Source organism: Pleurodeles waltl, chromosome 7, assembly GCF_031143425.1.
Source record: "Pleurodeles waltl isolate 20211129_DDA chromosome 7, aPleWal1.hap1.20221129, whole genome shotgun sequence".
In the NCBI taxonomy this organism is placed as follows: Eukaryota; Metazoa; Chordata; class Amphibia; order Caudata; family Salamandridae; genus Pleurodeles; species Pleurodeles waltl.
Genome location: NC_090446.1, coordinates 1,045,383,594 through 1,045,401,980, shown reverse-complemented (window position 1 = coordinate 1,045,401,980; position 18,387 = coordinate 1,045,383,594). Strand labels below are relative to the sequence as shown.

Here is an 18,387-nt window from a genome sequence, read left to right as displayed (position 1 = left end):
GCTCTTCCCTAGCGACCAAGGCTAAAAACATCCAAAGGAAATCCCTCTGGTGCTCAGACCATAGGGATTTCAAGTGCTATATGCGTAGACGACCGGGAGCCGTCCAGCGCACATGAGCACTGGAGCGTCGGACGGTTCCTGGCTGTCCAGCACATAGAACGGGTTAAATTAATTATTCCTAAGCATGAGTTGGTCTCTTCTTGGGACTAAGCATTAAATTAGTGTCTTTGATAAACAGGAAAAAAGGAATTTCACTGTAAGGAAGAATACTAGACTACATTGTTGTTGTTATTAATAAATATTATCTGATAGAAACTTCTAGTTGCAAATTCCTTACCTTTGAATTTCCCCAGGTGTCAGACTGGATCCGGAGATTTTTTCTTTGAGAAGTATCCCTGTGTGCCGTTGGTTGGCGTCAGTCGACTCCGCAGACGTTGTTGGCATCTTGGTCTCCGTGATGATGTTGCGGTCATATATAGGCGCCACCCTGGCGCGCTGACAGAAGTTATTTGCTTTCCGCACCAGCCTACGTGCAGAACTTTTCGACTAACTGCGACATTTTGTCAGATTTGTTTTATGATGAGTTTTGCTGCGTCAAGGGATCGGATTCAAGCCCTGCAACTTCTGTCACTGCATGATGTTGGTGACTGATCCGTACCTCGTGTGCCTCTGGTGTTTGGAGTGGACCATGACCCAAAGTCATGCTCAGAGTGTCGGGCCATGAACCCGAAAGCTCTGAGGGAGCGGTCCTTAAAGCTCATGGCTGCCCGACACTCCACGTCGTTCCCGGTCCTGTTCGAGAAGAAGGTCAGGGAACGGGTCACGGAGTAACCACCATTCTTCTTCGTCCAAGTCATCTGCACATTTGGGTAAAAAGAAGTAGTCAAAGAAGGCGAAATGTTCTTAGACTTTACCCTGTCACTCGCGCGAGGCGACTCGAGAAGAGCATCAACGCTCAAGGCCTCTGTCCTTTGAGCCTCAGTCGGGGTCTGCTCCGCACCTCCCTGAATTTTCGGGAGCCGGGGCTACCCCTGCCCAACTAAAGGAGTTCTGTGAGGCCATGCACCTCATATTTGGGCAGCCCGACCCATCCCCAGCGCCTTTGGAGATTTGGAGGTGAGTCGGTGAGGGCCCCCTCAGGTTCAAAGTCAGCGACTTCGGTCCCAACTTCGCAGGGCACCTCAGGATCCGCTTCCGGATCCGTTCCGACACCGGTCGTGCCAATGCCACCTTCCCCGGTGTCGGGTCAGTCGTTGATGCTCCCGGCGCCGATAGGGCCTACAGTCGACATCGATCCTGTACTCATCCCCGATGACCAGGAGCCGGAACGACGTCACTCGACGCTGATAACGGTTTCCATGGTCTCTGCTGTGGCCAGGGTTGATCCTGAACCCTATTACTGTGGGTATGGATCTGGCAATAGTGTAGAGGGGGGGGGTCACAGGACCCTTTAAAAGACCAGCTTGAACCCCAACTGGACTGGGTGCAGGATTTGGGTGATGCCAGTTGGTTGGACACCTCCCCTGACACTGCCATGTTTTCTCCCCGTACCGTGGCTGCGTCGAAGGGAGCGTCCTACTCAATGGTGGTGAGAAGGGCAGCTGAGGTTCTGAACCTCAAGCTTCCTTCTGTGGAGCTGAGGCCTAACTTCTGACCGAAGTGCTTTAGCCTGGGGCCTCCAACTCGGAACACCTTCTTCTCTTCAATGAAGCACTTACAGACGTCCTACTTAGGATCTGGTCCAAACCAGCACAGGGGCTCCTGTGAATAGGATTATTGCCCGCCGCCATCAGCCTGCGGCGAATGACCCACATTTCCTCACCCAACACCATACACCTGAGAGCCTGGTCATCCAGGCTTCTTCATCCTCTGGCACATTCCCTACCGCTCCCCTGGACAGGCAGTCAAAAAGGCTGGACAACATAGGGAAGACAATGTTTTTTCTGCCAGTGTAACGCTGCAGGCCGTGAACACTGCATGCCTTTTGGGACGCTATTCCCATACTCTCTGGGATAATGTCGCGCAAATGCTGCCGCAAGTTCTGGTAGAGGTTCCATATGTTATCTCCCAAGCCATGACAGCTGGGAGAAAGCAGCCAAGTACATGATCCATTGTGGACTGGATACGACCGACTCATTGGGTAGATCAGTTGTATTGGCGATGGCACTGAGACGCCACGCCTGGTTGAGGACATCTGGCTTTTCGGGGGATGGCCAGCAGTCCTTGATAGACATGCCCTTTAATGGCACTCGTCTCTTCGGAGACAAGGCGGACTCTTCACTCGAGCGCATTAGGGATTCCCGGGCTATGGCTCGGTCCCTTGGCCTCGCAGCCGCTTCTCGCCCACTTCAGTCCGCCTCTTGCTCCTTTCGTGGCTACGAAAGGGGCACCCATCCATGTCCATTTCCACCTAGCCACCGACCTGCTGCACATCCCCTGCGTGGACGTGGGATCCACTGACCTCGTGGATCAGAGTCAGCGGGCCGTCCAGTCCACCCCGCCCCTTCTCTGCCTCAAGACCTTCCTAGTCCGTTGGGACATCCGGGACCTGTTAGCTGCAGAATTCGCCATCCTCTGCCTCATTGGGAATCCATTACCACAGACAGGTGGGTTTCCTACTGATCGTCCGAAGGGGCTACTCCCTCCCCTTCAAACCTCTCCTCCAGCCATGCCACCATAATTTGATCACCTGTCGGGAGGATTATTTGGCACTTCCCCGAGAGGAAGTCAAGGCTCTCTCGGCCAAGGGAGCCATAGAGAGGGTCTCTGCGCCAGAAGTAGGTCATGGTTGCTATTCACGCTACTTTCTGGTGCCCAAAAATGACAAGAGTCTTCGTCCTATCCTAGACCTCCGGTCCCTCACTCTCTTCCTCAAGAAGGAGAAGTTAAAGATGTTAACCCTGGCTCAGGTCCTTTCTACCCTGGAGACTGGAGACTGGATGGTTGCTTTGGGCTTGCAGGACGCCTACTTCCATATTCCCGTCTTCCCAGCTCACAGATGTTACCTACAATTCGTGGTAGGTCATGAGCACTTTCAGGTCGTCATGCTCACCTTTGGCCTTACCAGTGCCCTTTGGGTGTTCACAAAAGTGATGGTAGTGGTTGCAGCTCATCTGTGCAGGTTAGGGGTCCCAGTCTTCCCCTACCTCGACGACTGGCTGTTGAAGGCAGACACCCCCCAGAAAGTCATCTCCCACTTCTAGACTATGGCGAACCTTCTGCATTCGCTGGGGTTCACTATCAACGTTCCAAAGTCACACCTGACTCCCTCTCAGACGCTCCCTTTCAATGGAGCTGTTCTGCACACAGTGCAGTTTCAGGATTATCCTCCCAAAAAGCGAGTCCAGAATATTTGGGCTATGATGCCAGTGTTTCAGCCTCTATTCTCTGGATTTCTGTGAGAATGACTTTGAGGCTGCTGGGCCTCATCTCCTCCTTCCTGCTGGTCCAACATGCCAGATGGCATATGCAGGCTCTGCAGTGGTACCTGAAGTTCCAGTGGGTGCAGCATTAGCGGAATCTCTCAGACATGGTTCAGATCTCGGAGGGAAATGCGAAAGACCTGCAGTGGTGGTTGTCAAATCCAGATTGTGTCAAGGGCAGATCCCTCTCCTGTCCTCAACCAGATCTCACAGTAGTGACAGATGCATCACTTCTGGGATGGGGCGGCCACATGGGATAGGTGTAGATCAGAGGCCTCTGGTCTCCGGCGAAGTCCGGGCTCCATATCAACTTGTTGGAGCTTCGGGCGGTCCGACTAGCATTAAAGGCATTTCTTCCTTTTGTAAAAGGGAAGGTAGTGCATTGAAAGAATTTCTTACCTCTATCATAGGGAAAGTGGTGCAGGTTTTCACCGACACCACCACTGCCATGTGGTATTGCAACAAATAATACAGACTGGGGTCATGTTGTCAAGAGGCTCTTCGCTTCTGGACTAGGCTGGAACACCAGGCCATTTTCCTGGTGGTTCAATATCTGGTGGGCTCTCTGAACGTCAGAGCAGATGAACTCGGCCATCGATGCGTAGTCGATCACGAATGGTGTCTCCATCCAGAGGTGGCGCAAGATCTCTGTAAGGAAATGCCTCCTTGGCATGGTTACCCCCTGACTTTTTGCCTTTTTGTTGATGCCAGTTTGATTGAAAGTGTGCTGAGACCCTGCTGACCAGGCCCCAGCACCAGAGTTCTTTCCCTAAACTGTTCCTTTTTTCCCACAATTGGCACAGCCCTGGCACACAGATAAGTCCTGTGTAAATGGTACCCCTGGTACTAAGGGCCTTGTGGCCAGGGAAGGTCTCTAAGGGCTGCAGCATACCACCCTGGGGACCCCTCACTCAGCACATGCACACTGCCTCACAGCTTGTGTGTGCTGGTGAGGAGAAAATGACTAAGTCGACATGGCACTCACCTCAGAGTGCCGTGCCCACCTCACACTGCCTTTGTGGCATGGGTAAGTCAGCCCTCTAGCAGGCCTTACAGCCCTAAGGCAGGGTGCACTATACCACAGGTGAGGGCATATGTGCATAGCACTATGCCCCTACATTGTCTAAGCAAAACCTTAGACATTGTAAGTGCAGGGTAGCCATAAAGAGTATATGGGTTTCTGCCAGCCTGCCACAACCAGACGTGTTTCTGGCCACATGGGGAAGAGTGCCTTTGTCACTCTGTGGCTAGGATCAAAGCCTGTACTGGGTGGAGGTGCTTCTCACCTCCCCCTGCAGGAAATGTAACACCTGGCAGGGAGCCTCAAAGGCACATACCTTTTGTTACAACACCCCAGGGCATCCCAGCTAGTGGATGGAGGTACTTAACTGTTGGCAGACTGGAACCGACAGCACCACTGTTCTCCATAGGCGCCTATGTGTTTTGGGCCCTCCTTTGACCTCTGCACCTGACCGGCCCAGTGTTGCTGGTGCGGTGACTTTGGGGTTGCCTTGAACCCCCAGCAGTGGGCTGCCTATTCCCAGGAAACTGAACTTGTAAGTGCTTTACTTACCTCAGAAACTTAACCTTACTTATCTCCCCCAGGAACTGTTATTGCTCTAATTCAAAGTTCCTAACTTACCTGTGTGGAGTACCTTGCATTTTATGTATTTACTTCAAAACTTGAATCTTGTGGTTCTAAAATAATTTAAGAAAATATATTTTTCTATATAAAAACTCTTGGCCTGGAGTTAAGTCTTTGAGTGTGTGTTCCTCATTTATTGCCTGTGTGTGTACAACAAATGCTTAACACTACCCTCTGATAAGCCTACTGCTCGACCACACTACCACAAAATAGAGCATTAGAGTTATCTAATTTTGCCACTATCAACCTCTAAGGGCAACCCTTGGTTTCTGTGCACAGTATCTCTCAAATTGAGATAGTATATACAGAGCCAACTTCCTACAGTCCTGCAGGACTTTTTGGTGTGATCTTAGTTCGCAGCCCACACCGGGGATGGTGTTGCTCGGGTATCTATTCAGAGGTAAGGAATCTGCAATCTCTATCAGATCTACAAGTTACTTACCTTAGGTAACGATATGTCGTAACATATTTTAGTTGCAGATTCTTTACCGACCCGCCCAGCCTCCCTGCTCTGTGAACTGATTTCTAGCAACAAGTACTTTCTTTTAAGGGCCCTAGTTCTGGCGCACAATTCTCAGTCTTCTTCATGACTCTGCGCTACTGGCGTGGAAAGTCGTGAAAAGAAACGGACGTCATCGCGCCAATGTGGGGCCTATATATGACCGAGACGTTATCACGGCAACCACAACGCCAGCGGAGTTCTCTGACACCACCTAATGGTGCGCAGGGCTACTGCTCGAAGAAAAAAATCTCCGGGTCCAGTCTGACGCCTCAAAGGTAAGGAATCTGCAAATAGAATATGTCTCTACCAGATATATTGTTACCAAAGGTAAGTAACTTGTAGGTTAGTAATTTTGTTCTGCTCTTCACCTTTTTTTAATACTGATAATTTGTCTTATGTAAAATAAACTAATGACATGATCCAACAGCTCTGCATGAAACAGTTGAATAAATGAATTATAGTTATCATACCATAAACAATATCAAGATTGAGAATAAGTCCTGTCTTTTCTTGTATTCATTAAATATATCCCAGTCTAGATGCATTCATACCTGTCCCAGTTAATTGCTGTAGATTGATTAGACCATAGTGACCACCTTGGGAAATTGTAGTAATATGGTACGAAAGGGCTTGGGCTGCAAAACGTGGCTTAGAGTATTATTAGGAGAGAATTTGAGAACTGTGTCATAGGTATGTATGTGGTGGACACAGCCTTATTTTTACACTTTTTAAATGCAGGTGGAACTTCAGTTTCAGCTTAATCGCTTACCTCTCTGTGAAATGCATTATGCCTTGGACAGAATAAAGGACAACAGCATCCTCTTTCCAGATCTGACGTTGACACCTCCCATACCATGGAGCCCAAACAGGTACTTGCCAGAAATGCAGTTAGCTGCATTTTAGCCAAAGTATTTACTAGGTGAAATACACATTCTTCTGATCTGCATGCATTCTGTGATGTTGAGTGTCTTTTATGTTATTATAAATTCTGCCTTGGGGTATTTAATGATGGCATTTGTTTTTTGTACCTGTCATGATTTTTCAGCTAATCAGTCAATACTAGCTTTTGTTTGGATTTGCCAAGCATCAGATTTTTTTTCTTTCTTAACCCCTTCGCTGCCAGGCCTTTTCCTTCTCAGGTGGCAGGCGCTTTTTGGCTATTTGGGGCAGTTCTCGCTTAGGCCCTCTTAACTTTTTGTCCACATAAGCTACTCACGCCAATTTTGTGTCCTTTTTTCCAACATCCGAGGGATTCTAGAGGTATCCAGAATTTGTAGGTTCCCCTGGAGGAGACCAAGAAATTAGCTAAAATACAGCAAAAATTCTGTCCAAAAAGAAAAACGCAGAAAAAGGGCTAAAATCACCATCTTCCCAGCTTTCATGAACAGACAGGCTTGAATCGGAAAATCAATACAATTTTGGCATTTTACTGGGACTATGTTTTTGTGCTTTTAGCCTCCTTCCAGTTAGTGACAGAAATGGGTGTGAAACCAATATTGGATCCCAGAAAGTTAAACATTTCTAAAAAGGAGACAACATTCTGAATTCAACAAGGGGTCATTTGTGTAGATATTATAAGGTTTTCTGCTGGAAAATCACACCTGAAATTAAAATAATATTGACATTAAGGCCATTTTTCTCCACGTTTTACTCTGTAGTTTTTTCCTACGATTTCAGATTTTCGAAAGCAATATACCATTATGTCTGCTGGACTCTTCTGATTGTGGGGATATATAGGGCTTGTAGGTTCATCATGAACCCTAGGTACCCAGAGCCAATAAAGGAGCTGCACCTTGCAGTGGACTTCCATTGTATACTGGGTATACAGCAATTATTTTGGTGAAATATAAAGAATGAAAGCTAGATATCAAGGAAACGTTTGTATTTCCAAAATGGGCACAAGTTAAGGTGTTGAGAAGCAGTGGTTATTTGCACATCTCTGAATTCCAGGGTCCCCATACTAGCATGTGAATTACAGGGCATTTCTCAAATAGACTTCTACACTTCTTACATTTGGAAAGAAAAAATGTAGAGAAAGACAAGGGGAAATAACACTTGTTCTGCTATTCTGTGTTCCCCCAAGTCTCCCGATAAAAATGGTACCTCACTTGTGTGGGTAGGCCTAGTGCCCGCGACAGGAAACGGAACATGGACACATCACATTTTTACATTGAAATCTGATGTATTTTTAGGAAAGTGTGCCTAGCTGTGGATTTTGGTCTCTAGCTCAGCCGGCACCTAGGAAAACCTGCATTTTTGAAAACTAGATACCTAGGGGAACCCTGGATGGGGTGACTTGTGGCGCTCTCACTGCGTTCTGTTACCCAGAATCCTGTGCAAACCTCATAATTTGGAAACAAAAAACACTGTTTCCACTCATTTCGGTGACATAAAGTTCTGGAATCTGAGAGGAGCTACAAATGTCCTTCCACCCAGCTTTCCCCCAGGTCTCCCGATAAAAATGGTACCTAACTTGTGTGGGTAGGCCTAGTGCCCGCAACAGGGAATGCCCCAAAGCACAAAGTGGACACATACAAATTATCAAATACTAAGCTACCTGTATTTTGGGGCAGGAGGGCCACCTACGTTTTTGGTCCTGGGCTTAGCAGCCATCTAGGGAAACCTACCAAATCCAAACATTCCTTAAAACTAGACACCCAAGGGAGTCCAGGGAGGTCTGACTTGCGTAGATCTCCCAGTGTTTTCTTACACAGAATAATCAGCAAACCTCAAATTTTGCAAAAAAAATCAAATTTTTCCCACATTTCTGTGTGGGGTCACCGCACCGGGACAGATTTCCCACCACCCAACGTTCCCCTCAGTCTCCCGGTACAAATAATACCTCACTTGTGTAGGTGGGCCAAGTCCCTGTGATGGGGAACCAAAATGAGTCCAAAGGGGCAGTTTGGAAAAAAAAGTTTTTAGGCTGACAAGTGTGGCAGATTGTTCATCGGTGTAGATGCAACAATGGTGGGTGGTTGGTATTTTGTGGATTCCTGCAGATTCCGGAAGGTTCCATCACATAAATGTGGGGAAAATGTGTGATTTCAAGCAAAGTTGGAGGTTTGCATGGCATTGTGGATAAGAAAATAGTATGGAGTGCATGTGAAGCACACCACCATGGACTCTCCCAGATTTTTACTTTTCAGATGTGTCTAGATCTTGTACATTTTTTTTAGATGGCAGCGTCCCAAAGTCCAAAAACCTCACCATTCCAAGTGCAACAGTTTTGAGAGTTAGACAAGCTCTCATGGCCCAAATGTAAAATCAAAACCCAAAATAATCAAATGTTCTCTTGCTTGACATGGGATAAGATGTTTTAGTGTGCAGGGGGAGAGCTGAAAGACTGTTACTTCCTTCACTTGGGGTGGGAGCATACCCATACTAGTTGGTAGCCACCAGCCCACTATTTTTTATTTTTTTTATTCCCCGGTGTCTAGTAGCCTTTCTGCATGCCCCCACCCCCTCCCTGGAGATGTATCGTGGGTAATTGCCCCATCTGCCCACTGGTGGGCAAAACAACTTTGTCCCCATGTATTTGGGGGTGAGGGTATAGTCATACCCCACCCTCTTTTTTTGAAAAAAAAAAAATAATAATTCTGGTGGGCTTTCTGCCCCTTTTGGGGGCAGATGGGCCTTACAAAAATAGGCTGATGGCCAACAGTGATGTGCCACCATGGGGAACGACTCTTGCCCAAGGGGTTGCCCCCCCAAACAAAACACACACACACACATACATACCAATCCCTGGTGCCTAAGTGTTTTCTGCTCCCCCTGGGGGCAAATTGGCCTAATAGAAATGTGCAGATCTGCCACGTGGGAGGCAGAAATGACCTAAAATCAATTTGCCCCCCCACGGGAGCGACCGTTGTCGAAGGGGTCGCTCCCCATCTATAAAAAAGAAAAAATCCCTGGTGTCTAGTGGTTTCTGTCCCCCTTGGGGGCAAATTCGCCTAATTAAAAGAGGCCGATCTCCCCCAAGGCAGTCAGAAATAAAATAAATTAAACCGCCCTCCCCCCGAAGGGAACGACCCTTGCCTAAGGGGTCATGCGCCACATGTCAAAAACAAAAATATATATATATATATATCCCTGGCGTCTGGTGGCTTCTACCCTCCCTGGGGGCAGATTGTCCTAATTAAAAAAAGGCAGATCTGCCCTCCCGGGGAGGGGCGTCAGAAAAGGCCTATTTGTAAATTGCCTCAAGGGGAGTGGCCCTTGCCAAAGGGGCCGCTCCCCTTATGCATAAATAAAAAAATCTCCCTGGGAGGCACCCATTAAAACGATGCAAGAGAGCAGTGGTGGGGCCCAAAGACAGTCCACGGTGAGAAAGCAAACTGAGCCGCTCGCGATCAGGGCAGCCACACGAGGGACGAGCATGGTCCGTGTGTGCTGCTGAGCCCAGCAAGCTGGAGAGCCGAACCTGTGCATCAAACTGGCAGAGCCTAAAGAGGTGGCCCTGTGCCCTTGCGGGTGCACCGGGCCCGGGAGGACTTCGCAGCTGGCCCCTCCCCCTTCCAACCGCGGAGAGGGCCCATGGGGGAGAGGGGAGCCCATAGATCGTGGCTACCAGGCTTGTGGCCCCTACCCCGATGAGGCAATGGGGGGAGGTGGGGGAGATTTGTGGCACCCCTCCCCCACATCAATGGAGACCGAGCGTGGCCCGACTGTGCGAGGATGGCAGCGGGCTGCGACGTAGGCACTGCTGGCCCTGCCACCCATGTCTGAGAGAGGTGAGAGCGCGGAAAGCAGCACGTCCTGAGGGAACTCTTCCCCCAACAGAGAGAACTGTGGCAGAGGCATTGCAGGAGAGAACTGGCTGGGCCCGGGGGGAGACAGAGGGGCCTTGCGGGCTGGACTCAGGCGGCGAAGACGAGCGTCGCCTTAATGGGGGGGGCCCTCTCCACCCAAAAAAAAACAAGCCCCGAGCTCACGATAACCCAGCACTGCTGTGCGACAGCAGCGATCTCCTAAAAAAAGGGTAGACCTAATAAGAAAAAGGACATGGTTGGAGACACCAGCTTGCAACCTGACTACCCTACCTCATCACATACAAGCACTGCGCAGTCAGTGCCTCTTGACGGCCCTGCGGCGGGCCCCTCTTTAAGGGACATACTGCAAGCCATCACGACTTCCAGGGAAATTCTGGAATCTAAAATAGATACACTGGCTACGGACTTGGGCTTACTGCGAGAGGACCAAAGACGCCTGGCCGAAAGTGTTGCAATGACGGAAGGAGACATGGAGGAGCTCAAACCGGCAATATCAGCAACAGGAGACCGTGTGTCCACCCTGGAGAAGCAAGTAGGGACTCTAATGGCCTGCACAGAGGATGCTGAAAATAGATCAAGAAGAAACAATATCCGCATAGTGGGACTGCCTGAGAAAGTTGAACTTAAAGACTTGGCTGTATATCCAGAGAACTGGATAAGCACTGAGGTTTCACCGGAGGGCCTGCCGTGATTCTTTGCTTTCCAGAGAGCACATAGAGTGCCGGCGCGGTCGCCTCCCCCTGGGGCCCTGCCGCAGCCGGTGGTAGCCAGCCTACTGCACTATAAAGACCGGGACCACATCCTTGCCCAAGCTAGAAAAGGTGAGGAATTGAGAGTGGAAAACAACAAACAAAGCTCGAATTTTCCCTGACTTATCCACGAGGTGCAAAAACAAAGAGACACTTTTCTGGAGATTAAAAAACAGTTGCGAACATTAAACCACCCGTACGCCATGCTTTTTCCTGCTATAGTGAGGGTGGCGAAGGGCAAGATTTTTTCGAACACCACAAGAAGCAAGAGAATGGCTAGATAAACACGAAGGCTGCGTGTACCTCGCAGAACTAGACCCAAGAGCAGGCAACAGCGATCCAGGGGACCCCGCTGCAGAGGGGTGGCACCCACCTTGGAGGAAGCCCAAAGGGAGAGACAACGTACCACTGCTGCTGTGGCATCATTAAGTGGGGGAGAAGCTAGCCCACAATCTTCGGGTGACAATAAGTGAAGCGCGAGGATCGGACTCCGATGCAGAATCTGGGAGCTCGACAGTAATGAGCGTGGAACTACCGGTGGTGACACCAGGAAAATCTGATGACATAATCTGATACCATGGCCAGGACCGATGCTGCTATGGAGGGGCTTGCTGTGAAGAGTCAGAGACAAGATGAGAAATGGAACTCCGAGGCTCGAAGAAACAGGACTGGGAAGCGCCTGGCGCTGTGAGCTCTGCGTGGCTGGAGAACTAATCTCACACACCCCTTAAGTATTGATATCTGCTTGCAATAGTTTGGATGGGGGGTTGTTCTGTCACCTGTCCGGGGGAAGGGGATTTGGGGAGATTGTTGTTTGAAGTTATAAAGAAACCCGACCGCTGCATCACCCAACAAGAATCTCTGAAGGTAGATAATGTAATTATGCTCCCTTTGCATGACAAGTGGATGAACAGGGACAAAACTGTGCCATTGATTCCTCATGGGGGATTTACAGCATTATAAGGTGATCTCCTGGAATGTCAGAGGCATGCATAGTATAACTAAACGATATAAGGTATATTCCTACCTGCAGAGGAGAGGGCCTCACATAGTGATGCTGCAGGAGACACACTTGACAGCAGTGGAAGGGGCGGTGCTGAAGAGAAGGTGGAGGGGTCAAGTGTACTACACAACCTACTCTGCATATGCACGGGCACCCTAATATGTATTAGAGCGGGAGTACCATTCCAAGTGACCAGCACACTTCTAGATCCTAATGGGTGCTTCGTAGTGGACACTGGCCAGCTGGGGGGACGAGACATTGCACTAATAAATGTATATGCGCCATACACAGACACAGACCAGAGCACATTTGTAGACCACTGGCCCCTCACCTGCTTTACACAGTACTGATTGAGGGGGGAATTTATTTGTGTGGCCAACCCTGAACTAGATTGGTCCCACCCTCGGTTGAGGGTCTCACTAGTGAACGCTATGGCAAAAAAACTCCAGCAGTGTCAGGCCGAATGGCGTCTGCTAGACTCCTGGAAACACCTTAACCCGAGCACCAGGGATTACTCCTTCTTTTCTGCAGTACATGACTTACATGTGCGATTGGACACCTTTCTATGCACACCCGAGGTACATACTCAGGTCAGAGATGTAGAGTACTTGGGAAGAAGAATTTCTGATGGATACAACTACCTGTGGATTATGAATTCTCCCAATGCGCCAGACCAATTAAGGGGACACATCAAACACTATTTCAAGGAGAATGAGGCTGCGGCCCCTTCTCCCCAGATACTGTGGGACGCATTTAAGGTAGTAGTTCGGGGATGATGTATAGCTACATCAATGGGAATTAGGAGGACACTCCTACTTGAAATAGAGATAGCAGAGACTGAGCTACGAACATTAGAAAAACAAAGTCTGGAACGCCCCGAGCTGTAGGGGGAGGTGAGCGAGGCCAGAGAGAGGGTAGCAGAGCACACTGAGAGGCTCCGGTGTTTTGACTATAAAAACTACATGATAAGGGCACACGCGGAGAGGGATAAAACAAGTGTGCTGCTTGCATGGTTGGCCAATTCCGCAAAATGAGGGACCCCCGTAATAGAGCTCATGACCCCACAGGGAGCAGATTATATCGGCAGGATGAAATTAATTGTAATTTCCTCGAATACTACACCACACTTGTCCCATATGGGGAGGGGTAAGTTATACAGACATTCCTCAGGCATCTTCCGCACCAGTGCCTTGAAGATGAGAATAGGGTCGCCCTGGGAGGCGAAATAGAAGTCGCAGAAATTAGAGAAGCCCTTATGGGCCTGGCGAGGGGAAAAACCCCAGGACAGATGGTTTGCCAATAGAATTCTACGCCACGTACATAGAAGAACTGGCCCCTAAATTGGCGCAGTTATACAGCAAGGTACAAGAGGCGGAATGCCTCCCAGATTCCACAAGGGAAGCCCTGATAATTCCTCTGCTTAAACCCGCCAAGCCTGCTAATGATAGCAGAGCTTACAGGCCCCTGTCCGTGCTGAATTCGGACTACAAGATCCTAAGTTGCACACTAGCAACAAGGTTGCTCCCATATATGACTTGTTTAGTTCATACAGACCAGGCAGGGTTCATCCCCACCCGGAACATAGCCCAGAATATCTGACAAGCTATCCATATACTAGAAACCATCACGCCACACGTGGGTACTGCAACTATACTAGCAGTAGATATAGAAAAGGCATTCAATAGTTTAGAGTGGGATTATTTATATGCAGTCCTCGAACATATGGGACTGGGCGAGGGCTTTATCAAATGGACAAAACTGTTATACACAGACCCTAAATCACGTGTCAGAACCGGGGTCACAATCTAAGAGCAATACTCAGCAGAAAGGGGCACCAGGCAGGGTTGTCCACTCTCACCATTATTATTTGCATTGGCAATGGAACCATTAGCTACCCAAGCACGAACCGCCACTTGGTATTTGGAGCTAAAGTACAGAAACCGCCATCATAAGTTAGCACTGTACGCGGACGATCTACTCCTGTTCTTACAAGACGCGGGGTCGGAGCTAAAGGGAGCCCAGGCACTCTTGGCACAATTTGGCCAACTGGCAAGGCTACAGGTAAACTGGCAGAAATCGTTCCTGTTCCTGCTCTCTGCAAACCGGGACCCACCCGAAGGGTTGGGACATGTATCCTGGGAGCCCCGATGCATGACCTACCTGGGAGTCCAGGTTTACCATACTAGTGCGGATATCCGGGAAGGTAATATAGGGAGTGCCATGATGGCACTGAAATCCAATTTGGGCTTCTGGAGGTCGCTTCCACTGCCCGTTGCTGGAAGAATATCACTAATTAAGATGGTGGCACTGCCGAGACTCTGATACTATTTTGCGGTCTTACCGATCTGGGTCCCTATCGCGCTTTTCAGGGAATTGGAATCCTTGATTACGGCATTCATATGGGGAGATGCAGAGAGGCACTTGCCACCCTCAGAAGACTGCGAACGAAGGGGGGCCTAGCAGTCCCAGACTTTGAATCCTACTACCTGGCGGCCCAGTTGCAGTGGTTGATCCTGTGGACGGCAGAGCGCAGGGCCTGACCAGGTGATGGGACCATGTCGACTCCGCCTATCTCTGAGCTGGCTGGTCTCTTCTTTAAACTCTCTAAGTCGGACCCATTGCCCGCTCCGGAGATTCAGGTCTTCCGCCAATGCAGGAGGCAGTGGCTCCAGAAGACAGGCATGAGAATGCCTTACACACCTGAGATACCAATGACGTGGCTTCAATGGCTGCCTCGCGCAGGCGAGTGGAGAAGATTGATGACCTGGAAGGAATCAAGGGCCACGCAGATGGGGGACCTATACAGACAGGGCAACCTGATGCCATTCGAAGACTTCAGGCAGGAACATGACCTGCCATGGGGTCATTTCCTACTACACTGAGCACTTATCCACACCATTGGCACCCACTGGCAAATAGAAGGCGCCTATGGAGAACAGGGATGCTCCGGTTCCAGTCTGCCAGCAGGTAAGTATCCGCGTCCTTGAGGGGCAGACCAGGGGGGTTTTGTGGAGCACTGGGAGGGACACAAGTAGACACACGAAACACACCTTCAGCGGCACAGGGGTGGCCGGGTGCAGTGTGCACAGCAGGCGTCTGGTTTTATGTAGGAAACAATGGAGGGACCCGGGGGTCACTCAAGCGGTGCAGGCCTGCACAGGGAGGGCTTCTTGGGCCAGCCACCAACTGGGCTAGGCAGAGGGTCGCCTGGGGGTCACTCCTCCACTGAGGTTCAGTTCCTTAGGTCCTGGGTGCAGTGCTTGGTCCAGGTGTCGGGTCCCATGTCACAGGCAGTCGCGGTCAGGGGGACCCTCTGGATTCTCTCTTCAGCCGTCGCTGTGGGGGTCCAGGGGGGGTCATCTCGGGCTACTCACGGGGTCGCAGTCGCCAGGGAGTCCTCCCTTTGGTGTTTGTTCTCTGTTTCTAGCCGGGGGAGCCGGATACAGAGTGGAAGGTCTCACGCTTCCTGCGGGAAAGTTGAAGTCTTTAAAAGTTGCAAGATTGTTGCTGTTTCTTAAGCAGAGCCGCTGCTCACAGGAGTTTCCTGGTCCTTAGGTTCAAGGCAGTCTTCTGAGGCTTCACAGGTCGCTGGTCCCTGTTGGATGCGTCGCTGTTGCAGTTTTTCGAGTCAGGAGACAGGTCGGTAGACCTGGGGCCAAAGCAGTTGTCATCTTCTGTCGTCTCTGCAGGTTTACAGGTCAGCAGTCCTTCTTCTTAGTTCGGGTTGCAGGAATCTGATTTCCTGGGTTCTGGGGTGCCCCTAAATACTAGATTTATGGGTGTGTTCAGGTCTGGGAGGGCAGTAGCCAGTGGGTACTGTCCTGGAGGGTGGCTACACCCTCTTTGCGCCTCCTCCCTGTGGGGAGGGGGGCACATCCCTAATCCTAATGGGGTAATCCTCCAAAACTAAGATGGAGGATTTCTAAAGGCAGGGGTCACCTCATCTCAGGGCACCTTAGGGGCTGTCCTGACTGGTGGGTGACTCCTCCTTGTTTTCCTAATCATCTCCTCCAGCCTTGCCGCCGAAAGTAGGGGCAGTGGCCGGAGGGGCGGGCATCTCCACTAGCTGGGATGCCCTGGGGCACTGTAACAAAGGGGGTGAGCCTTTGAGGCTCACCGCCAAGTATTTCAGTTCCTGCAGAGGGAGGTGTGAAGCACCTCCACCCAGTGCAGGCTTTGTTCCTGGCCACAGAGTGTCAAAGGCACTCTCCCCATGTGGCCAGCAATTCGTCTGGTTATGGCAGGCTGGCGGAAACTGATCAGCCCCACACTAGAAGTCGGTTGGTATTCAGGGGGCATCTCTAAGAGGCCCTCTGGGTGCATGTTACAATAAATTGCACACTGGCATCAGTGTGCATTTATTGTGCTGAGAAGTTTGATACCAAACTTCCCAGATTTCAGTGTAGCCATTATGGAACTGTGGAGTTCGTGTTTGACAAACTCCCAGACCATATACTCTTATGGCTACCCTGCACTTACAATGTCTAAGGTTTTGCTTAGACACTGTAGGGGCATAGTGCTCATGCACATATGCCCTCACCTGTGGTATAGTGCACCCTGCCTTAGGGCTGTAAGGCCTGCTAGAGAGGTGACTTACCTATGCCACCGGCAGTGGGTTGTGGGCATGGAACTCTGAGGGGAGTGCCATGCCGACTTAGTCATTTTCTCCCCACCAGCACACACAAGCTGTGATTCAGTGTGCATGTGCTGAGTGAGGGGGTCCCCAGGGTGGCATAAGACATGCTGCAGCCCTTAGAGACCTTCCTTGGCATCAGGTCCCTTGGTACCAGGGGTACCAGTTATAAGGGACTTATCAAGTGCCAGGTCTGTGCCAATTGTGGAAGCAAAGGTACAGTTTAGGGAAAGAACAATGGTGCTAGGGCCTGGTTTGCAGGGTCCCAGCACACTTTCAATCACAACTTAGCATCAGCAAAGGCAAAAAGTTAGGGGGTAACCATGCCAAGGAGGCATTTCCTTACATCAAAGCGAAGTCATTTTGAGCAGCACAAAAATTGACAAGAATGTGTATTGAACTATTAAACAAATTGGAAAAAGTCCAACCCACGTGGACTACAACCTTTTTGGGGGCAATTCTGGACACCAAGTCCAACATGGCATGAGCCATGACAGAAAGGCAACGGAAACGATTTGCTTTGACAAAAAGTTATTCGGAAAAGAAAATGCATTCCAGTACACCTTTCCAAGCAGTTACTAGGGACGATGTCTTCTTGTATCCCACCAGTACCGTTTTGCAAACTGAGGAAGCGTCCTCTCCAGGGGGAGCCCAGCCTCCAATGCATTCAAGCCACAGACGGTTTTGGTGATCCGATCACTCCAGTCATGATCAAGACACTAAATTGGTGGATTGAGGAAAAACACCTATCAATCGGTTTCACCTTCCTCCTGCAACCATCTCCATGGGTCATCACTACAGATGCTTCGCTAGAAGGATGAGAAGCATCTCTTCCAGATCTACAGATCAGCGACAAGTGGCAAACACCTCTTCGGAGTCTGCACATCAACCTCCTAGAGCTGAAAGCAGTTCATCTGGCTTTGCAAGCTTTCCTTCCCCGGATTTCCATTTTAGAGGTGTCCATAAGGATGGACACTACTGCCACAGTTCACTACCTGAACAAACAGGGAGGTACAAGATCTCTTCCCCTCTCCCAAGAAGGACAGGAAATTTGGAATTGGACCATCACACATAGAGTGCATCTAGGAGCAGAATATGTCCAGGGGAAGCAAAACGAGATAGCGGACACTCTCAGCAGGTTGAAGTCAGCTTGTCACGAGTGGGAACTAGGGGCCAGATGTATGAAAGCATTTTGCATTCGCAAACGGTGCGAATGCCCGTTTGCAAATGCAAAATGCCATTTCAGAATGTATGAAATACATTCTGAACGCAATTTTAAGGAATCGCTAAAATAGCGATTCCTTAAAATTGCGACCCTGTTTAGAGAGACGCAAATTGCGACTCTCTAAATTAGAAATCGCAAATAAGGATTCCTTATTTGTGATTCCTTAGCACATGTATGAAGCAATTCCTAAATGCGATTTTGGCATTTAGGAATCGCTAATTACCACCAAGTTAAACTTGGTGGTAACCATGTGCAAAATTTAAAAATGCATTTTTAAATTGTACATGTAAAGCACACATGCCCTTTTGGCATGTGTGCACCTTACATGTCCCCCCCCAATTTTTTTTGGGGTGCAGCAGAGAGGGCCTTAGGCTCCCAGCACCCTGGGGTTTTGCATTTCCAAAATTGTGATTTCTGGTTCAAAAATCGCAATTTT

General features: G+C 49.6%; 1 protein-coding gene across 8 annotated transcripts in view; it reads left to right on the top strand.

The window, feature by feature from the left end:
• HELZ (helicase with zinc finger) overlaps positions 1 to 18,387 on the top strand; it is a 1,413,339-nt gene that overhangs the window by 558,705 nt on the left and 836,247 nt on the right. For all 8 annotated transcript variants that reach the window (XM_069199901.1, XM_069199892.1, XM_069199898.1 and 5 more), the window contains one exon: positions 6,308 to 6,438. In XM_069199901.1, coding sequence (XP_069056002.1) covers positions 6,308 to 6,438 — 131 coding nt within the window. The remainder of the gene's footprint in view (positions 1 to 6,307; positions 6,439 to 18,387) is intronic.